At 32.2% G+C, this 19,600-nt stretch overlaps 1 protein-coding gene across 1 annotated transcript; it reads right to left on the bottom strand.

Annotated features, from left to right (window-relative positions):
* Positions 1-593: 593 nt before the first annotated feature.
* LOC133203734 (uncharacterized) lies at positions 594-19,271 on the bottom strand. The gene is made up of 9 exons (XM_061339513.1): positions 19,130-19,271; positions 18,825-18,938; positions 18,364-18,579; positions 17,825-17,990; positions 17,526-17,650; positions 16,546-16,699; positions 16,263-16,390; positions 2,390-2,516; positions 594-1,264 (listed from the first exon to the last, which is right to left on the bottom strand). Exons 3-9 carry the CDS (start codon positions 18,536-18,538, stop codon positions 964-966), a joined length of 1,176 nt encoding a protein of 391 aa, XP_061195497.1. The 5' UTR covers positions 18,539-18,579; positions 18,825-18,938; positions 19,130-19,271; the 3' UTR covers positions 594-963.
* Between the last annotated feature and the right edge of the window lie 329 nt (positions 19,272-19,600).

The raw sequence follows: 19,600 nt of genomic DNA, 5'->3' as shown, positions 1-19,600 counted from the left end.
GCTTCGGTGCAAGAGATTACCCTATTTAATTTTACATAAAAATGTATAATGCTAAGAATAATATTCTATAGATTAATAAAACTGCTGCCCAAATCCTAGGCATTTTCTCCTTTGATCGGAATTTGAGGAAACTTATACCGGACTGCACATTTTCCCCTGATTCAACTTAAAACTTTACAAAAAGTAATTAAACAACTGAGTTGTTGATATTTGTGCAGCAATATCAGCACTCCTTGGAATATTTTGCTTCTAAATATACCTTGGTTCAGTTAAATAAAGTAGAGCATGCCCTTGCGCCGAAGCATTTTTGTTGATATCCTTTATAACCTTGTGTAATAAAGAACAATGACGTCATAATAAGACGTCATTATGTGTACTGGCTATATCATGTCGTGGATACCAAGTTTGTATAAGACAATAAGATTTATCTTTCTCTGAATAATTGGTATAGTCCTTGGGCATTTTAATTTGTTTATTTGCATAGATATGCCTATACTAGCCTTAACTCACTTGCGGACGACGACAACGACGACGACAACAACGACGACAGACAACAGACAAATTTGATCAGAAAAGCTCACTTGAGCCTTCGGCTTAGGTGAGCTATAAAGTGAAAGCCTAGTGTTTAGAACTGTTTCTTATGACCTTTAATCTATTCTGCGCCTTGCAATAGTCGTTCATTTTACCTTCACGCTTTCCTCTAAAGTTATAGACAAACATGTATATTTAAGTCAAAAATTTGTTTTTATTGAAAAATAGTACGTAAATCCAATGTCTTGGTTTTGAAATAATAATGAAATACATTCTTCTCTAAAAGCGCTCAAAAATATTTTATGAGTAAATTAGATAGAACAAATCAAATGCATATGATTATGGGGGAAGAATTAAATAGTGAATGTTATATAAAGATTACAAGCATCTGTGTATTGAGACAAATGAAATCAATTTGGAATATTGTTATCATCAATCATCATCCACTGGAGCCCTTATGCTCACTGTTCTTGTAACGTTTAACAATCCTTTCTCCTCTGTGGTATAATCATAGGAAAAACTGGTTTTGAATTCTGTAGTCCTTTGAAATCCAGTTTCTGAACGGGCTAAAATACTTGATTCATCTTGTCGATATAGAGTCGGAATAACCTCCTTTGTAGACGTTTTAATGTTTCTTGTTGAAAACGTTGCATATGGAATTGCATGATAGGGAGCATTGTCATTATACATTTCAGATAATTCCTGTGGAGACCTTTCAGCTGGTTGAACAGGACTACATAAATTGAATATATCATGGATAAGCTAACAATTAAGATACAAATAATTTTTTTGTGTATTTACAGATTTCTTCAATGACTAGTTATTTGAATTTTTATTCTTGAAGTTTTTAATAGTGAAAATAAAACAAAGAATGCACAGGTATGTCTTGAGTGCACAACCTACGCTTCTGCATTTATTGGATGATGTATGATTACGCGGCATACTGAGTATTGTATTTAGCATGTATGATACTTGGCGGATATTGATTTTTCAAAAAGTTAGCCTTGATTTGATTCGAACATTTCTTAATGTATATATTTAAGTCTTTTATATACACAGATGAAATTACAATAAACGAATGATGAACATTATGTTTTGCAGTCAGTAAATTGTACTGTCGTTCATATGACCTCGTTAGCACATGTAACCTTTCATTGTGTCGTATTTTGAAATCGTGTTTCATACTTAAGTGCTAAGTTTAGTCAATTCATTAAACTTACATATGCTAATAAATTCTGGTAATCTCATATCACGTATTATGTAAGAAACATCTGAATGTTATTGTAATTATCCAGTGCATCATAAGCCGATAATCCTAATGTCAAGTATTTATCTATGCAATTTTGGATGTGTTTTTGGACGATTGCATTCCTTTTTTTACGCCTGCATGGTTATGTACGAGAAAGAGAAGAGTTTATGATATGAAAAGCAATATTGTTATCATTGTAAATTATTTGTAAAATTGCGCAGGTTAAACACGTAAACACGGTTCTTTTATTAACGAAAAATGTTTTCATGTTTACTTTCATTAAGTTTTTCAGCAACCTGAGATCAGCGTTACAGCCCTGAAGTGAACGAAATTCTGATAAGCTGATTGTACTGACGATTGCATATTATTGTTTTTAATATCGAAATGATGATCACAGGAAAGGTATGCCCTCTAGTTTGGAGATTAAGCATTAGTTGGATCATTTGAACATTTTGAAGACAATTTATTCTTGATATAAAGGCATTACGTGATGTACTAAATTAAGCAGAAGCTTTTCAATTAAGGTCGAAAATAGAATATTTGTACAATTGAATTACTTACAGTTTTTTGTAAACAAAATACTATTCTTAATCCATTTCATTTACATACCACATTTCTAGCTGTTGTCGTTTTCTCCTCCTAATGAAGAGGAATGCGATGGCACCGACAACTCCGCCGATGATGACAATTAAAAGAGTAGGCAAAATAATTGCAATGTTGTCTTGTGCATTATCTTCTACAACAGAAAAAGTACCGTAAATATATTCTGGAATTTATGCTATTGCAATCAAATGTTGCACTATTAAAGTTGAAAGAAAAGTTTATAATGTCGAAACAAACGTTATGCGCTTACGCTTGCTAGGATTGAACCCACGATCCATGGATTACATCTTTTATAAAATCAAGGAAATGTGAGGAGTGAGAAGACTATTTATATGGCCGACGCAAAATAATTCATAATTTCTCCTATAAGTTCAGACATTTCTTCAATAAACAAAAATTTCATGAGATAAACAAAACTGTATGTTAACTTTTTTATTTGATCAGATTTATGAAATTTTCGGTGTGTTAAATTCCGTCTTTGTGCTATATTGGATGGGAAGGGGGTGGTATGGTTGGGTTAAGCCTTGTGCTACATTAACTGAAATTATTTATGTAAATACAAAGAGAAAAACAATGCAATGTAAACGTAAACTAGGTTACTTTGAAAATTATGTAGATATGAGGTCTGATGTCAGGTTTGGTGAAATATCAACGTGACTGTTGTGTTCTGGAGGAGAGGTTTGAAAGTATTAACATAAATGTAACCATTCTTTAGACCATGACTTTATAAAAATTTGCAATGGAAACTAAAAATGTTTAAAAATTATCAGAAAAAAACAAACGCATTTTTTCAAAGACGAAAACGTTTTTTTTAGATAAAAAAGAGAAAGATAAAAAGAATAAATGACCGATTTTTATTTAATAGAAACTTGTTATTGCAGTAAGAATGGATATAAACTTTTGTCATCCGACCTCTCCAGAGAGGTTTTGTAGTGCACTAATATTACAACGTAATTTATGTAGTAAAATTTCTGTAATTGCAGCTCCGACATACATAAATAAAAATAAATTGAACAACTTCTAGTTTTTAAAAGATTAAAATCAATGCAAGTACAACTCTTTTGTCATTCAAAGTGGAATATGGAGATAACGAACAGTAATCAAGCTCATGGGTTCATTGAAGCAATACAAATCGGGAGCAGAGCAAACACCGACCTCTAAAAGCATCAGTGGATTGATCAGGTGTCATGGAGGAGTAAACATCCCCCCTCGACCGGTCACACCCGTCGTATGCTCTTTGTCATGATCGGGAAAAACCCGTAGACAATTCAGTGTGTAAATAATGACCTAACAATAACCATGAAACACGTCAGTCAACATTCGACTTAATGAAAGATTGTATTTACTGACAGGGTCATTGTATAGACCATAAAACTTGCAAAATGTTGCCTTTCTTCTTTCATCAACTTGTCAATAGCTTGTCTCGTTTTAGAACTTCTTTGCACGTGGATCATGTTCTTACGTATCGAATCAACATTTAGACATAACTTTATATGCAGGAGATAAAGGTATATTACAGTGGCTGCAACGTTATTGTTGACAAACCAATCGTGTAGAATCGTTTGTGAAACGTGCGTGATTGTTTGTGTAACGTGCGTGTATCAGTTTTTAATCGTGGGTGATTGTGCGGTAAGAAACGTGCAAATTTCGTTTTGTAAATTTTTATCGGAAAGTAATTGGTTGAACAAGCATTTCGCTTGTCTTTTTTTTATGGAAATAAAAGAAATAAAGCGCGATTTACATAACTGAACGAACTGGTTATCGCTAGTAAATAAGCAATATAGCAAGTCGTTCAATATTGTATTCTCATCAAATAGCGTAACTCTTAATGATAAAACGTATTTAAGATGTGTAACAATTTTTCTATGACGTTAGTTATGTTTACTGGTAATTGTGGTCAAGATATACTTTAAATCAATGCATCAAAAATTTTATAATTCCCAATGTTTACATAAGTATTTAGTCGGCGAATTTCCACGACATAATTGTCGAGGTTACTTTTATCAGTGCACATGTTTATCCCTGATACTTACTTTATTCTTATGATTTATGCAAATGAATGAATTATAAAATCATTGCTGATTTTAAAGATTCACAAATGGAAAGATGGATTTAGTTCTAATCCATTTTATGTCATTTTTAAATCTAACCCCCCTTACTTCATATCATGAAATCCAATAGAATCAAAACTCACGACCCACCTATATCATGTGATAGAACATTTAGCAATCGATCATAAATTACATCTTTACGTATCAAAAAGATTTTAAAAATAATCAATTTTGCTAAATAGGAGAATTACATAAATAATTATTTGTAATCTAAAATAACTTAAGTCTTATTAAGTTTCAAAAATATCAATTTCTTAATATTTTTCAGTTTTTCAAAGTCGATAAATTTCATCAATTATCATTTGTAATCTAAAATATATATTAATCCTTATTTCGTATTAAAAATATCCACTCCTAAATATTTTTTAACCGATGCTAGGACTTTCAGGAATCCCGAGATTTCGGGAGAATCCCGCTACAGAAACAAGAATCCCCGACAAAAACGTAGAATTCCCATAAAAATGAATGAGTTGGGATACAAAAAAAAGGTTTAGGTGGTGATTACTAGGATGATAGTATTATCCGTACATTTTTATAGCCAATTTTACCCGAGAATCGACAGAAATCGGCCATTTCCGTATACCACGCCCGATCTAAAATCGCGATCGCTGACAAGTTTTCTAAGTTATACGTGAAAAATATTCATGCTTATAAAAAGTGAATGATATTATATATGAATTTTATAATAAGAATTAACATGATTATAAATACATAAAAGGAAATAAAAAAATGAAGAAAAATTAAATATAATTAAAAATATTATAAATCAACATATTTCAGGTCTCCATTGACTCCTTTTGTCCACACTGGTTTTGTACCCTTCCATGTGGGAATTTTATATCGAAAATTATGTTGGAGAATTTGGAAATATTTGTGAAATATATGTTTTACTGTTACATAAAGACAATGAGATAGTATGTCTACCCCCTAAGAACATTTCTACATAAACCAAGAGACTCAATATGGTTGATAAACAGCACAGTGAAAATTCAATTTGCTTGTATTTTGGAAAATTTTAATTTGAAATTTTTATATTTATTTATATCAATTTTTATTTATCCATTTTATTTTTAAAGTTATTTATTTATTTTTTTAGTTATTTTTTCTTTATTTCATTTATTTATTTCTATAATATTTATTTATTTGGTTTTGATTTGTACTCATTGATATTAGAAAGCAAATAGTATTATCCAAGAATGAAATTATTTGAACACAGATCTATTAAAAATGGAAAGTTCCATAAAAATTAATAATATGTGCATGATGCATATGTGACCCCTTGTTGAGGGAGTATTGTGAGAATATTTTTGCGTGGACCCTGAGGTCCACGCAGAAAATATATAAGTGGGGTTAAACCGGATGCCATGGGCTTACGTCAGGCTACGCATGCGCGATAATGCTAGAGAGTTCGCCTCGAAGACAACTTGCCCTTAGAACAATTCGCCCATTTCGAATTAGAATATGCCAATCATTGGCAAACCTTGCTCTAAAATCTGCGCATCGTATTTATGTATTCTTTGGCGTAACCAAGATCCGAATTTCTCTTTTATACATATATCCTTATATACAAACTAAATTCTATGGTACAAGCATTTTAAATAAGTAGGAAGAACTTATATAGATAGCTTAGCAGCTTGAACATGTTGAATTAGAAACTTAATTCAAATGTTGAATTAAAAACTTAATTCAACCACTATACCTTTTGAAAGATAGTCTTTACAATGTACCATGGTTACCGGCATTAGTTTTGTGCATCAAGGTTAGCAAAATAATTTGATAGACAGCAATCGAAATATAGCTTGATACAGGTCTGTAACAAAGTTTTCCATGTCGGGGAGAGTGAGAAACATAAAAAAAATTCTGCGTACTACAGATCTGTGCTACAAGTGTACCATCTATCTTTCCAATGATAGAATCTTACGTATAAAACTAGTACAGAAGCCAAGTTCCAGCCGTTATGGGTTAACAATTTTGCTATGAAAGTTTTATCACTCAAAGTAGGCAGATCATTGTACAAAATGTTAACGAAAGGTTAACCTGCGCCACCTTTCAGAGTAACCAATGAACCGTCCATGGATGCGTTGACGGTCGTTTAAACAAGAATAGATATGGGTTACCCCATATCCAAGATATTCGACTTTTAATTTACTCGAATTTTCACCAGAAAAAAAAACTGCACATGTTATGAAACTGGTATATAGTTCTTTATGTGTGTAGCAGTCTAACCGTCACTAGCAAACAGTGCACACACCTGTGTTTGCAAGACCAAATAGCCTAGGTCTAGTGCGATGAGATTGTCAATCGCATCTTCTCAGACCTTTCTTGCGAGCTCGGAAAAACACGCTGTTTTGCTGAGAAGTTACGATTTCAGGTGTTGTATTAAATTAAAATATAACAACCCATTTCTGCCAGAAAGTGTTGTAGTCAGTAAGTTTTTTTTATCAATTTTTACAGTGTATTGCAAAGCTGTAAAATAGGATTTAAATAGATTAAGAAAACCTTGGATAGATGGACAAGTATTCTGACAACGAACTTTATAAATGTAATACTTCATTAATATCAACATAGTGTTAAGATATTCTGAAATTTCATTATGATCTTTTTCACCAAAAATAAATGATTTAGCATTTAAATTCAATTCAATGTCTTTTGCTGGACAAAGACTAAGCAATTTTTTTTTAAATTGCTGAACAAACATACAGTCCCAGATTAAATGATAAATTGTTTCCTCTTCTTCTTCATAAAAAGTACAAGACTAAGTGTCAGCTTTGCCCAATTTATATAAGACTATTGGTAGTTAGAATATGGTGATAACTCTGTATTGAAACCATTGTAATATACAATTATGTGTCACGAGGATGGGAAGATTATAAACAGTTTCCTATTGCACATCAGTTATTTCAAAATATCTAGCCCACTTATTTTTACCCGAAGGTTTAATAACTGGTATATTCAGAATATCATACATAGTTTTTAATCCTTTCTTTGTAAGAACAAATACTTTGATATTATAAGGAATCATTGGTCTTTGGATTAATCCATTTCTGCAAAGATTGTATCTCCTTAAATCTGCTTTAATTTTTGAACATTATTTTGTGTAATTAATTGTTATAAAGGAGAGGACGTTCTAAGTTTTAAGAACTTTGTCCGATCCTTTTGTTGTAATATCTAAACAATAAAATATGTTCAAATCAACAACTTTTCTTTTAATTTTATCAACATCTGATTTCCATAGAAAATTAAAAAGTAAATTGCTCAAGATTTTCAGAAGATTTATTTGTGGAATTGGTTAGGATATAAATAAATGGTCAAGCTGTGAAATAAGAAGAGACTTTATTAAAGTAATTTTCCCAATCAGGGTTAGGTTTCTTTTTCTCCATTGTTCTATAATTGATTTGATTTTAGCAATTTTTTTGTCGTAATTCAATAAATTTCCATGACACTGTGTCAAAAGCCTTTTCAAAGTATATCATGACCAACATTCCAGGAATTTGTTTTAATTCAGTAAAATCCATCAGATCATGTATAAGCCATGTATTTTCTCCAATATATCTCCCAGGTATGAATCCTGTCTGATCTTTATGATAATAAAAATCTTAATATCTGAAAAATATCCATAGTTTCCTTATAATGTTTCCAGCTCATAGCCACGTGTAAGCCTCCTTAGTGTAGAGCCTTGATTTAAGACATTTTTGAAACATAAAAATATTAAAGCCAAAGGACCGAAAGATAAGAAAAGAAAATAAAAGAAAAAGGTTCTTTAAAATACTTTATCATTATTCATAGTCAAAATATTTCTTTCAAATAAAAAAATATTACAGCCAAAGAAAGCAATAAACATTAAGAAAATTATTAGATTAATTTATGGAAAATGAACAGAAAAAGGAATTTATAATTTTATTAACATCAGTAAAAAAAAAATTATATTTTTGTCATATACCTGAAGGATACTAGAAGGTCCACTTAGTTCATCATAGTTCATCATATTTAGCATTCAATTTACTAAACACTTGAAGTGTGTGTGTGTGTGTGTGTGTGTGTGTGTTTTGTTTTTTTTGTTTGTTTGTTTTTTGTTTGTTTTTTTTTTTTAGGAGTTCAGACATTTCCTGCATGACATTATGTGGTGTACATGTACGTACATATTCCTGTTTACGTTTAGAATTTCCATGAAGGGCTAGCCCAGGGAATAAGCCCAAACATTCTACTACAAATATGTCCCCTGAATTTACCCATGAAACACGTTTTTTGTAAGGGGAGTTAACTATTTCTTCCTCTGGTTTCAGTATTTTCATATTTAAAATTACTTTAATTTCTCTTGTGTTTTGTTCTCTTAGTAATATATGTATAATTATTGATAATTCAAGGTTTGTTTTTTTTTTATTTTATTCATATGAACCTTTTGGGTTTTATATATTTATATCTCTGAATTCTAAATTTCTTAAATTATGGCTCTACAAAAAAGGAGGCCTCCACGTGACTAGAGCTGGTAACATTGGGATAGTATGAATAATTAATACACGTATTGAACTACATGTATTCATATTTTCTTAATAATTAATACACATATTCATTTTTCTTATAATTTCTAATTACAATTTTTTTTTGGTTAAATACTTATCACACAATCATTGACACATATCACTGTAAAATTATTGAAAATATTCCGTAAATTTAAATAAGTCGTTTTGCTTTGATCTATATAATGACGAACCGAAAGAACTCGATCGCGATTTTAGATCGGGCGTGGTAAACGGTATACCACGACAACTAGTAATGGCGTCCGATTTCTGTCGATTCTCGGGTAAAATTGGCTATAAAAATGTACGGATAACACTATCATCCTAGTAATCACCACCTAAACCTTTTCTTTTGTATCCCAACTCATTCATTTTTATGGGAATTCTACGTTTTTGTCGGGGATTCTTGTTTCTGTAGGGGGGTTCTCCCGAAATCCCGGGATTCCTGAAAGTCCTAGCACCCTTTTTTTTTAACTATTTTGCGTGAAGAATCGTGCGTTTGTGGTAGCAATCGTGTAAGATTGTGTAACGTGTAGAATCGTGTGTGTGAAGGATAATTCGTGTAACAGGTTTGTGTTAATCGTGCGGAATCGTTCGTGTAAAGTGATCGTTCGTGGATGTTGTCAACAATAACGTTGCAGCCACTGTAATACATAAGTAAGGGAAGTTGGCGATAGAAAAGCGGAAATCATTACGTTTATCATAGAGTTTTGTTAGGTTACCCTTAACGCCTTTTTTTAAGTAAAATATCCAAATATGAAACAGATGTGTCAGACTGTATTATATCTTATATTTCAAGTTAACTGGGATATATCGAGACAATATATGAATGGAAGTAACTATTGTTAATTGATAATACGTCGTCGGTATTTATAAATATCGAGTTGAAGGCCACAACTATTGTTTTCTCCTTCTCATGTGAAAGTTTTTGAATAAGTTCCGTATCATATGAATGCAAAAATAGGTCTGCTAAAAACGAAGAGAAATTGGTAACCATGGGAAGTCCGGAAGTTTGTTGGAAGCCGCATCTTCTGAGCCAATTATCATAACACGTGATAAGTCTTAAATCATATAAAAGTAGAAATTTGCGATTTCCCAAATTTATTTTCGATAGCATGCAATGCCTTATGGCCATACGACAGCCATCCCCAAAACGTCAAGGGTCCTGATTCGCCATGTTGCCGCTGGATTCTTGTCTAACTTCATTTTTTTTTTTTTTTTTGGAAGGGGGGGGGGGGGGGGGGGCTTGCTTCTCTGATTGAATGGTAATATAAACAGAAAGGAATTAGTTGACACATCAAATACACGTGTTAAAAGTTATTTATTGGGCTCAATATGATTGACAGATACGAAAAACAATCAAGATTTGTAGTTTTTTCTGAAAGATGTCGCTGCAGCCAGCCCGTAAAATATTCTAGGAAGTTAGACAGGGGTCCAATCGCAACGTGTTTACTCTAGGACCGCTGAGGTTGTGAGAATGCCTAACAGCATTTTTTCGTAAAATCTTTTTTCTTTTTTCGAGAATACAGCAACGAACGTTTTGCAATCGAATAATATTTTGAGTAGAAATTTGGAAGAGATTGGCTTTGCAGTAACTGACGGATATAAAATTGAACAAGTCATATATTTAGTCTGTTTCCATGGGAACGATGATCATTTTGATAAAAAAAAAATACTGATTGTGCAACTGGAGTTGCCGAGTAAAGCAACATGTTTTCGTTAAGCAATACAAGTCTTTTCCGTGAACATTCTTGGAAAAAAAAATGTCACCTTTTATTTGCTTCCATGGCAACGGAGGTTATTTTGAAAATAAAATAATTAAGAAACATCATCATTAGTTTCCGCAAGCTGAAACCTGTTGAAACTTGCAAGTATTCTCATAATGATGCAGGGTAAAGATTCTTGATAGTTTCTGCAGAGCGGAAACCATATGGAATCAAAACTAGTAGTTTCAGCAAACTTAAACTCTACAGAAACTTGCGGAAACTATATCATAGTGTACGCATTGCGGAAACTAGAAAGGAAACTTCAATTTCAGGTTTCCGCAATGTTTCCATATAGTTTCAGTTTTTCGGAAACGGTATTTTTCATCCAGTGTAAGAATATTTAGTGCACATCTAACGTTGCAGATCACCAAATGTTTCATTAAGACTGTCCAAGTCATATCCAGCAAAATACTCGGACAAAATAATGGGTATTGCCGATTGCGCTCGGAATGTTATGATAAAAGTAAATGCATTTATTGGTGGATGTCTGATCAACTGAAAGGACGAAAATGAATAAAATTCCTAAACTTGCATTTTCAGACTATATTATAGCCTTCTTTAGCTTTCAACCACCCACTTTACGATTTTGCACTTCTCATCACCACTTTATTATTGTATTTTATCACCTTTTTAACCGCCAATTGACTACATTCCACTTTCCATCTACTATCTATGAGCCTTTTAAGCACTGCATTACTACTACTCACATTCTAAATTATTATAGCATTTCTTGGGGAATCTGAGAAAAGTAGATAATTTATCTCTTTTTTTCCGAATATTTGAACTGATCTGATACCTTCTGCTGCATGCGCGTCAGGAGTTTATTTGAAATGAAAAAGAGTTCTGTTTTATTTTGGTTTAAATTAGTTAATGTCTCAATGGACAACCTTAAGACGTATTTTTGAAGATGCATAAGGTAATGTAGTATACTTATTTAATGAATTCCTATAATAAAACAAATATTTTGTTCTCATTGCTTTACCCTGAGTGAGAAGGCTGATTTCATTTTGCTGCCTTTCTCGTTTTCTTCGTATTTGTCAACGAAAAAAACCGATGCGGCGACCACAAAAACGGGGTGGGAAACTGATACATGAAAAGAAAAAAAACACTTGCTGTGGCCTTCAACTCGATATTTAGGTATATCGGCGACGTAGTATTAGTTAACAATAGTTAATTCCATTCATATGTCGACTCGATATATCCCCTTGAACTTGAAATAAAAGATACAACAGAAACTGATGTATCTGTTTCATATTTAGGCCATTCCAAGTTTTTTCTCTGTTTAGCGTCCACCCATCTTTCAAAAACCTACCTACCTATTCGCAAAAAACACACAAGCCAAAAAATAAAACACAGACTTTACAGTTATAAAAATGACATTATTCAAAGAATTTGATTTCATGAATCTATTTTCTCCTAGAAATTTCTTTTGTTTTGTAAAATCAAGGTATTACATACTTAAAATATACATAATGTGACATACTAGAGAGAAATATTTAAAGAACTTGACAAATTTCCGAGATTTTAACCAAAAAAATCAATTTTAGGACTCCTGATTTTGTTTGTTTTTTCTGAAATGGGGTGTCAAAAACCAAGGCGCACGCGGACGCTAAACATAGAAAAAACTTGGAATGGCCTTATATATTTCACTAGAAAAAGATGTTAACCAAACAACAAAACGTTATGATATCAACTTTTCTATCGTCAACTTCCCTTCTTCAATATTATGTGATGAAAAACTGCAAGGAGTATTCGAATTCGTTTAAAAACAATATTTTACGTATTTCTTTGAAAATTAATTATCCTTATTTTCATTCTTCTTCCAACAAAGGAGATATACCCTTATCACCTGCATATAGAGTTTATGTCTCCCAGATGATTCGATACGGAAGAGCATACTCTACGTACAAGCATTTTCTGAAACGAGGCAACAACTGACAACAAAATGATGAAACAAAAATATCAACAATCTCTTTTAAAGCCAACATTTCGCAAGTTCTATGGTCGATGACCTCCTTGTCAGCAAATACAAACTATCATGAAGTCGAATGTTGACCGACGTTTTTCATATTTATTGTCACGGCATTATTTATACACTTAATTGTCTCCGGATTTTTTCCGTTTGCCCGATCATGACAATGAGCACATGGCGGATGTGACCGGTGGACTGGGGATGCTTACTCCTCCATGGCACCTTATCCCAACTCCGATGCTTTTAGAGGTCCCATTTGCTGTGCTCTCGACCTGTATTGTTTCAATGGACTTCTGTCTTTGATTACTGTTTGTTTTCTCCATATTTCATGTATAGAATATGCATAATAATTAAAAATAGATTTGGATTCTTTCCTTTTGGAATTGAATATCTTTTTTTTTTTCAAAAAAATCAAATGTAGCATAATAGCTACTGTAGAGATAAGTCAAACTATCATGTTGAAAGATCAAAGCAATAAATATTATTTATTTAACTTGAACGTTCTTCATGAATTTTTTTGACTCTATAATCGAAAGAATGTCAAGAGTTTGTTTAAAATGGTACAGTGAACCTTGTCTAATCCAGATGTTGTGTATTCCAAAAGCTTGCCTAATACGATGTTTACATTAAGTCCCATTCAATATTAAAATTATCTTGTTTAAAATGTTGTCTAATCCGGAATGTTGTGTAATCCGGCCATTTTTTATGGAACCAGTGATAACCGGATTAGATTAGTTTTATAGTACTTTGTTTTCTACTTGGTTCCTCTATCTACCCAACGGTCACCTGGCTATTCATCACCTTTTTAACAACCACCCGATTATTTATCACTTTCAATTAAACACATTTGAACCACACTCTGATGGTCTGTGCCCTTCTTTCTTTTCAAGAGTGATTAATGTGCATTTTCCAGTACATCAAAGTATGTTATCCGTCTATACATTAGCCACCAGCAAGATAATGTTGAGAATTTTTATCCCAAAATTACATCTAAATAATGAATGAATAATTTAAATTTATTTTCAACTTCCAAACTTTAAATGCAACCTCCTTAAAGTTTATTTTTTATTATTCCAAAAATGTAGGCTTTTGTGTACTTGTTGACATACGTACGGTGCTAGAGAAAGGAATTCAGAGAGAAAAATGAAGAGGAACAAAAGACTTCTTCATTTCAGTGACGTTTGCCAAAACTTTATCGACTGAGGAAATATCCCGATTTCATATCTTGTAAGACAAATGTATCAAATATTCCTTCCTCAGCCTTTCTTTAAAAAAAAATGAAATAATAGGTTATGCACCTTGTAATATTTCAGATTATTAATCATAGCCCTAATATATTTACAATATTTTTTTTATTTCATTTATTTAAAAAAAAAATATGTGACAGACATGCAATTTACATTACTTTTTACTCACCGTTCACGGTAGCTCAGTCGGTAGAGCGCTCGCTCCGTGATCGGGAGGTCGTGAGTTCGAATCTCGGCCGCGACTGACCTAAGTCGATAAAAAATGGTTAACAACTGTTCCTTCGCCATGCACTCGGCACTTTGAAGTGAAAGTTGCTGGTCCTTCAGATGAGACCTTAATAGCGATTCTCTGTAACCACTTAAACTTCTTTGCCACGCATGGTCACCGATTTTGATGAAACTTTGCCCATTATTTCAACTTGACACCAGAAACATATATCAAATAAAATTTCGTTGCTATGTGTCTTGGTTGCCATGGTAACAGCCAGAAAAGTTGGGAAAATTGAGATTTTCAGCTACTTCGAATCTTTATTAAGCCTTAATAAAGACTAAGAATAACAAACAAACCATTCTCACAAAAACCTGACACCTTGCTGCCACTTATGCTATAAAGAAACTATTTAGAATTTATCTCTAAGTAAGTGGTAACCATGGGTACATTTGGAATACATTTTAGATGCTGAAAAATACAGAAAAACGCTCAATATTCACCAATGACAGGTTTTAAATGATCAAACTCGATCAACAACCTAAGAAAAAACAATAAAAATATTTGACCTTAAGTAATTAGGTATTGGCAATATTATTCTAAAAATAACTTTCATGGTTGCCATGGTAACACAGTGTTACCATGCAAAATGTGTTGCTAAGATTGGGTTAATGCTACGATCTTCGAAAAAACAATAAATTTCATGACTGGCACATATACATCCTTAGGACCTTGGAATACCGACAACATAAGAAAAATTGGGATTAATTGTTACGTTGCAGTGTAACCATGGAAACAATGTACCAGTTGTTTAAAGTGATTTTTTTTTTGCTGCCTTAGGAATTTACTTACCTTTTATTCAAGAAACATATTATTTGACTCACCTTGAATAGTACTTATTTGGTAGAACTTAAGTTGAGTATCATATATTGATAACATTTGTTGAAAAATACAACACTGTTGCTATCGTAACCAAGAAGGGAAAATGTTCAATTTTGTTAATTTCATATCAATATTAAAGCCTATGTGCCAGCTTTTTGCATCCAGTTAGAGATTGGGTGGCAGTCAAAATTGAAAGTCAGGTTAGTTGTTCATAATTATCAATCATAAAAGTTTTGGGAATCTACATACAAGGGTACGTATCCAAGGAAACAGAATATTTTTCAGATTTTTATGCATATTTTTTCGGCTTATTTCCATAGCAACGCTCTATTTAAAGAATTGAATTTGAATTTTTTGAAATGTGAAAATTTGGGTCACATGAACGTCTTTAAAAATTGATCATTAGTTATATAGAAATATGCTTTTTAAAAAGATAGGATTAGAATTAAACACTAAGAGAGTGAATTCAAAATCCCTTTGTGGTATTAAAACCATGGCAACCATTGCCAACCTATAAGAAATATCATATTTCTTCCTTGGTATATGTTACAAGGATCTTTTGTCTATAATTTGCTTACATTTCAACCTACAATTTTTTTTTTATTCTTAAGTGTATAATTTCATAAAATTAAATGGGCAAAATTATTACTTTTGAATACTTTGTTTCCATAGAAACGTATGTAATAGTTGAAATACCAAACATGTTTATCATGCATTTAAGACATCAGGCCTTCAACTTTCAGAAACAATCATTGCCACTTATTTGCTTTGCTGCAAACGTTAACTGGGGGACTCTGAACATGTTGAAAAATGCCATTTTTCAAACTTTAGGACATGTTGTCATGGTAACCATGACACATAGCAACCAATTTTTGTCTGATTTGAGTTAACGGTGTCAAAGACTTTTATCATAGAGAGTTTGGAGAAATTCAGAGACTATGCGTGCCACAGCTCCTATATAAATGTTCAAGTCGTTACAGAGAATGGCTCTTAAAAAAGGAGGTCTCGTGTCACTGCAGGCATTGGCACGATAAAGATCCCTCACTGCTCAATGGCCCTGAGTGCCGAGTAAAGGTAAAAAATTGAAGCCCTTCACCGGTATATGGTGACGTCTCTATATTAGTGAAAAATTTTGGAATGGGACGAAAAACAACATACAATCAATCAATACTTTACCTTTGTTTCCTTTTTCACTATTCCATCCACTTTTTTGTGTTGAAATTAATGAGAGTTGGCCATATAATGGTGAAATTTCTAGTACAGTTGTTGATGTTGCATCATTACGACTTATTTTCAGAATAGATCTAAAATTTGAAAAGGAATCTGTAAATATTAGGAATTTAAAGATAATACCATAAAACGTATTGTATCCTAATGTTAAATATTTAAAATCTTCGAATATAATGTTTGTCAAATTTAAGTTTAAAAATAAACAGAGAACACGAGAAAAGAATCATACCTTTGACCTCTTAGTAATCCATATAGAAATTGCTTGTCTACATCAATGTCGACAATCACATGCTTGGATTTACTATAGAAATGTCCTATCTTCCCTTCAGAAGTGACGTCAAAAATTGTGTTCGAATTGATATCAGAACAGCAGAATACAGAATCTAAAACAAGAAATGTAGAATTTAAATATCCTTATTTACAATAATAATTTAATATTCATTAAATATATATATCAAAATAATACTAAATTTAATCACACTACATTAATCAAACCAGTCACACCAGCCGTGAGCCCTATGTATTGATCAAATTTAGTATTAAAACAAAAGCCTGATAATTTATATTAAATATGTGTCAAAATGCGACCCAATGATAGGTAATTATAATGACCAGAGAGTTTACGAAATGTTTACTTTAAACGAGGTTGGTGAAATCATTCTTACATCAACGTTTCTATCAGTAGCCTGCCAAGGTTTGAAAATTTATCGTACTCGGTACATATACTTGAGTATCGAATAAGCTGTGAGACATTATGTGCAGATGATAGCGGAATATTACTGCATAAATAAGGAAAGAAGACTATGGAAATCCTGAAGTCATCCCATTTGTCATGCATTTTGGTTCTTCGTTGGCCCTAATCATCTATAGTCAGAAATACAAAAAATATGAAACACATGGGGAAGATTATGTCATGTTTTTTTTTATTCTTAGTGCACAGGCATACAACATAGTATACATTGCTTTTTAGTGAAAAATCAGTTTCAGAAGACAGGTAGTCCTCTTTGAAAAAAAAGCGAAAAAAGGTGATGTTAGATGGCCTCAGGGAGCAGCGAGTAGCCATATAGTTTGTTTCGCACTCGGGAAACATCTATAGAAACTCTGAGAATGCGGGAGAAACCAGGAAATATATCAGAAGTGAGTCGTGCGTTTGTATATTAATGGTAAAGACAGTTCAATGAATCTACAATATGCATGTTGGATACTTACCCCTAGGGTATGTAGCTAGTCTACAACTTCCATATTTCCTTATCTTTATCCTGGTTGTTGTGTTGTCAAACAAAGAGATATTTCTTATCGAATATTCCTCCCTCTTCTCCGATATGAGTACAATTCTTAAACAAATATAACCCAAATAATGTGATTTCTATGATAAAAAAAAATCCCGTAAATAATCGGTGACTTTAAAGAAATCTGATTTAAAAGAAGGCCGTTATTCTTTTAATAATAGTCCAAATGTGACTGGCTGCAGGTTATCACAAAATTTGATGTAAATATATTCTACGCACCCATTGTTCAGATCGCATAGTATATCACCTGGGAATTTCAGGTCATCAGCTATAGTTTTGAACATTTCAGACGTTATATTGTATTGCAGCAACGAGCTTGAGTCGTTTTTTCTTGATGTGAATATAACTGCTGAAGAATCACCACACATGTGATCAAGATTCGAATCTAAAAGTAAATGTTACTTTGATCAAGTGCAGCGATATCAGTCGCTCGAGTAAGTTTTGATGTCTAAGGTATGACTAAAACATATTTCTACGTTGATGATAATTAAGTTTACAACAGGGTTTAACTGCCACATTTAACATCGTTATGTAACATTTTGATACATTTGCACTTTCATGGTAAATATGTATCGTATATGAATATTTAGTGCAAACTAATAATATAAAAATGATTCCTTTACTTAAAAGGTGATAGAAAAACCATTACAATAAATAAAAATAGCATCAAATACCTTTCAAAACTTATTAATTTCTTATTTTTTCGGTACAATGTGGTAGAGTGAATAAAATATTATCTTTTAATTATTAAACCTTACCAGAAAGGAAAACCGTTGAAGTTACATAATTCTTTACTATGACAACTTTTTTCGGATAGCCGATGTAAACATTGCTACTCGTTGGATCAAAGTCTATTGCTTTCACATCTTTTTCTGTTTCTAGAACAGTCTGAAGTTCAAGTGTATCCTCATCCACAATATATAAACTCTTCATTATGTTATCTAGTAGTAGGATTGACGTTTTGATACGTCGACCTATAAAAAAGTGAAACAATCTTTAGACGAATACCTTCTCTATAACAGAAAAGTAAAAAATTGTCCTCTAATACAAGAAAGTCATAGTTGTGAATATAGTGTGTGTGTGTGTGTGTGTGTGTGATAATAAAAGTAGGAAATCGGCGAGATGGAGAGTCGTTTTTGAAGATTCTGTTCAACGAGTTTTATTTTTCATGATTTGGTATATGATGTGAAAAGATAAAAAGTATTTTTGTTTTACCAACCTTTGTCACAAGACTTTTTGTTTGATGATCATGTGTATCCTGGTTTGCAAGCACAAAGTCCCTCAGACACAAGACAAATCTGCTGGCATCCGTCATTCATGTAAGTGCAGCGATCTAAAAATAGAAATCCCGATTTATGAATTAAACATTGCAGTAGTGTAATTATGTGAATAATGTTAAGTAGCATTCCAATATCCTATGTAAGTTTCCCTTCATAAAAAAATTTGAATGATATTTTAAATATAATGATCAATATGTGTTTTATTTATCTTGAAATAAGAATTCAGAAGTTTTACTTTTCGTACCTTCGTAACTCTACTTTTGGAACTCGTCATAATAGAATATGTCCGATATGTCCGATTTTATTCCTGGTATGTCCACACAAGACCTTTCTTTTGAAATACCATACTGAAGCCAGCAGAGTTCAGCATTTTCACCTTCTTTGTAAACTATCCACATTAGCAGATGCTGTTCAATAAAATTAACTGAATCAATTTAAATCACCTTAAAAAAAAATCACAATTTTTATGCTGTAATTTAATGTTAAAAATGTACAAAATGAAGTAGGAAGAGTTTAATGACTTCAAATGACTGATAACATTAAATGTAAAAGACTATGGGAAAAAATGTTAATTGATATATCATAAACCAGCCACAATTTATATTATTTTCAAGGCATTTCGGGTACTATGGTACGCATATTGATATGGATGATACAAAATCTATACATTGTTTGAAAAATATTTGAATGCATACCTTGTGAAGATGCATTTTTC

Source organism: Saccostrea echinata, unplaced genomic scaffold, assembly GCF_033153115.1.
Source record: "Saccostrea echinata isolate AGI-Se365-2 ecotype Australia unplaced genomic scaffold, CSIRO_AGI_Sech_v1 ptg000051l, whole genome shotgun sequence".
In the NCBI taxonomy this organism is placed as follows: domain Eukaryota; kingdom Metazoa; phylum Mollusca; class Bivalvia; order Ostreida; family Ostreidae; genus Saccostrea; species Saccostrea echinata.
This window is presented reverse-complemented; position numbering and strand designations above follow the sequence as displayed.

Coding starts and splice junctions, on each gene's coding strand:
- LOC133203734 (XM_061339513.1), bottom strand. CDS start 18,538: ATGAAGAGTTTATATATTGTGGATGAGGATACACTTGAACTTCAGACT. Junction 17,651..17,824: donor CTATGCGATCTGAACAATGG/GTGCGTAGAATA, acceptor TATTTGTTTAAG/AATTGTACTCATATCGGAGA. Junction 1,265..2,389: donor CGACAACAGCTAGAAATGTG/GTATGTAAATGA, acceptor CAATTTATGTAG/TCCTGTTCAACCAGCTGAAA.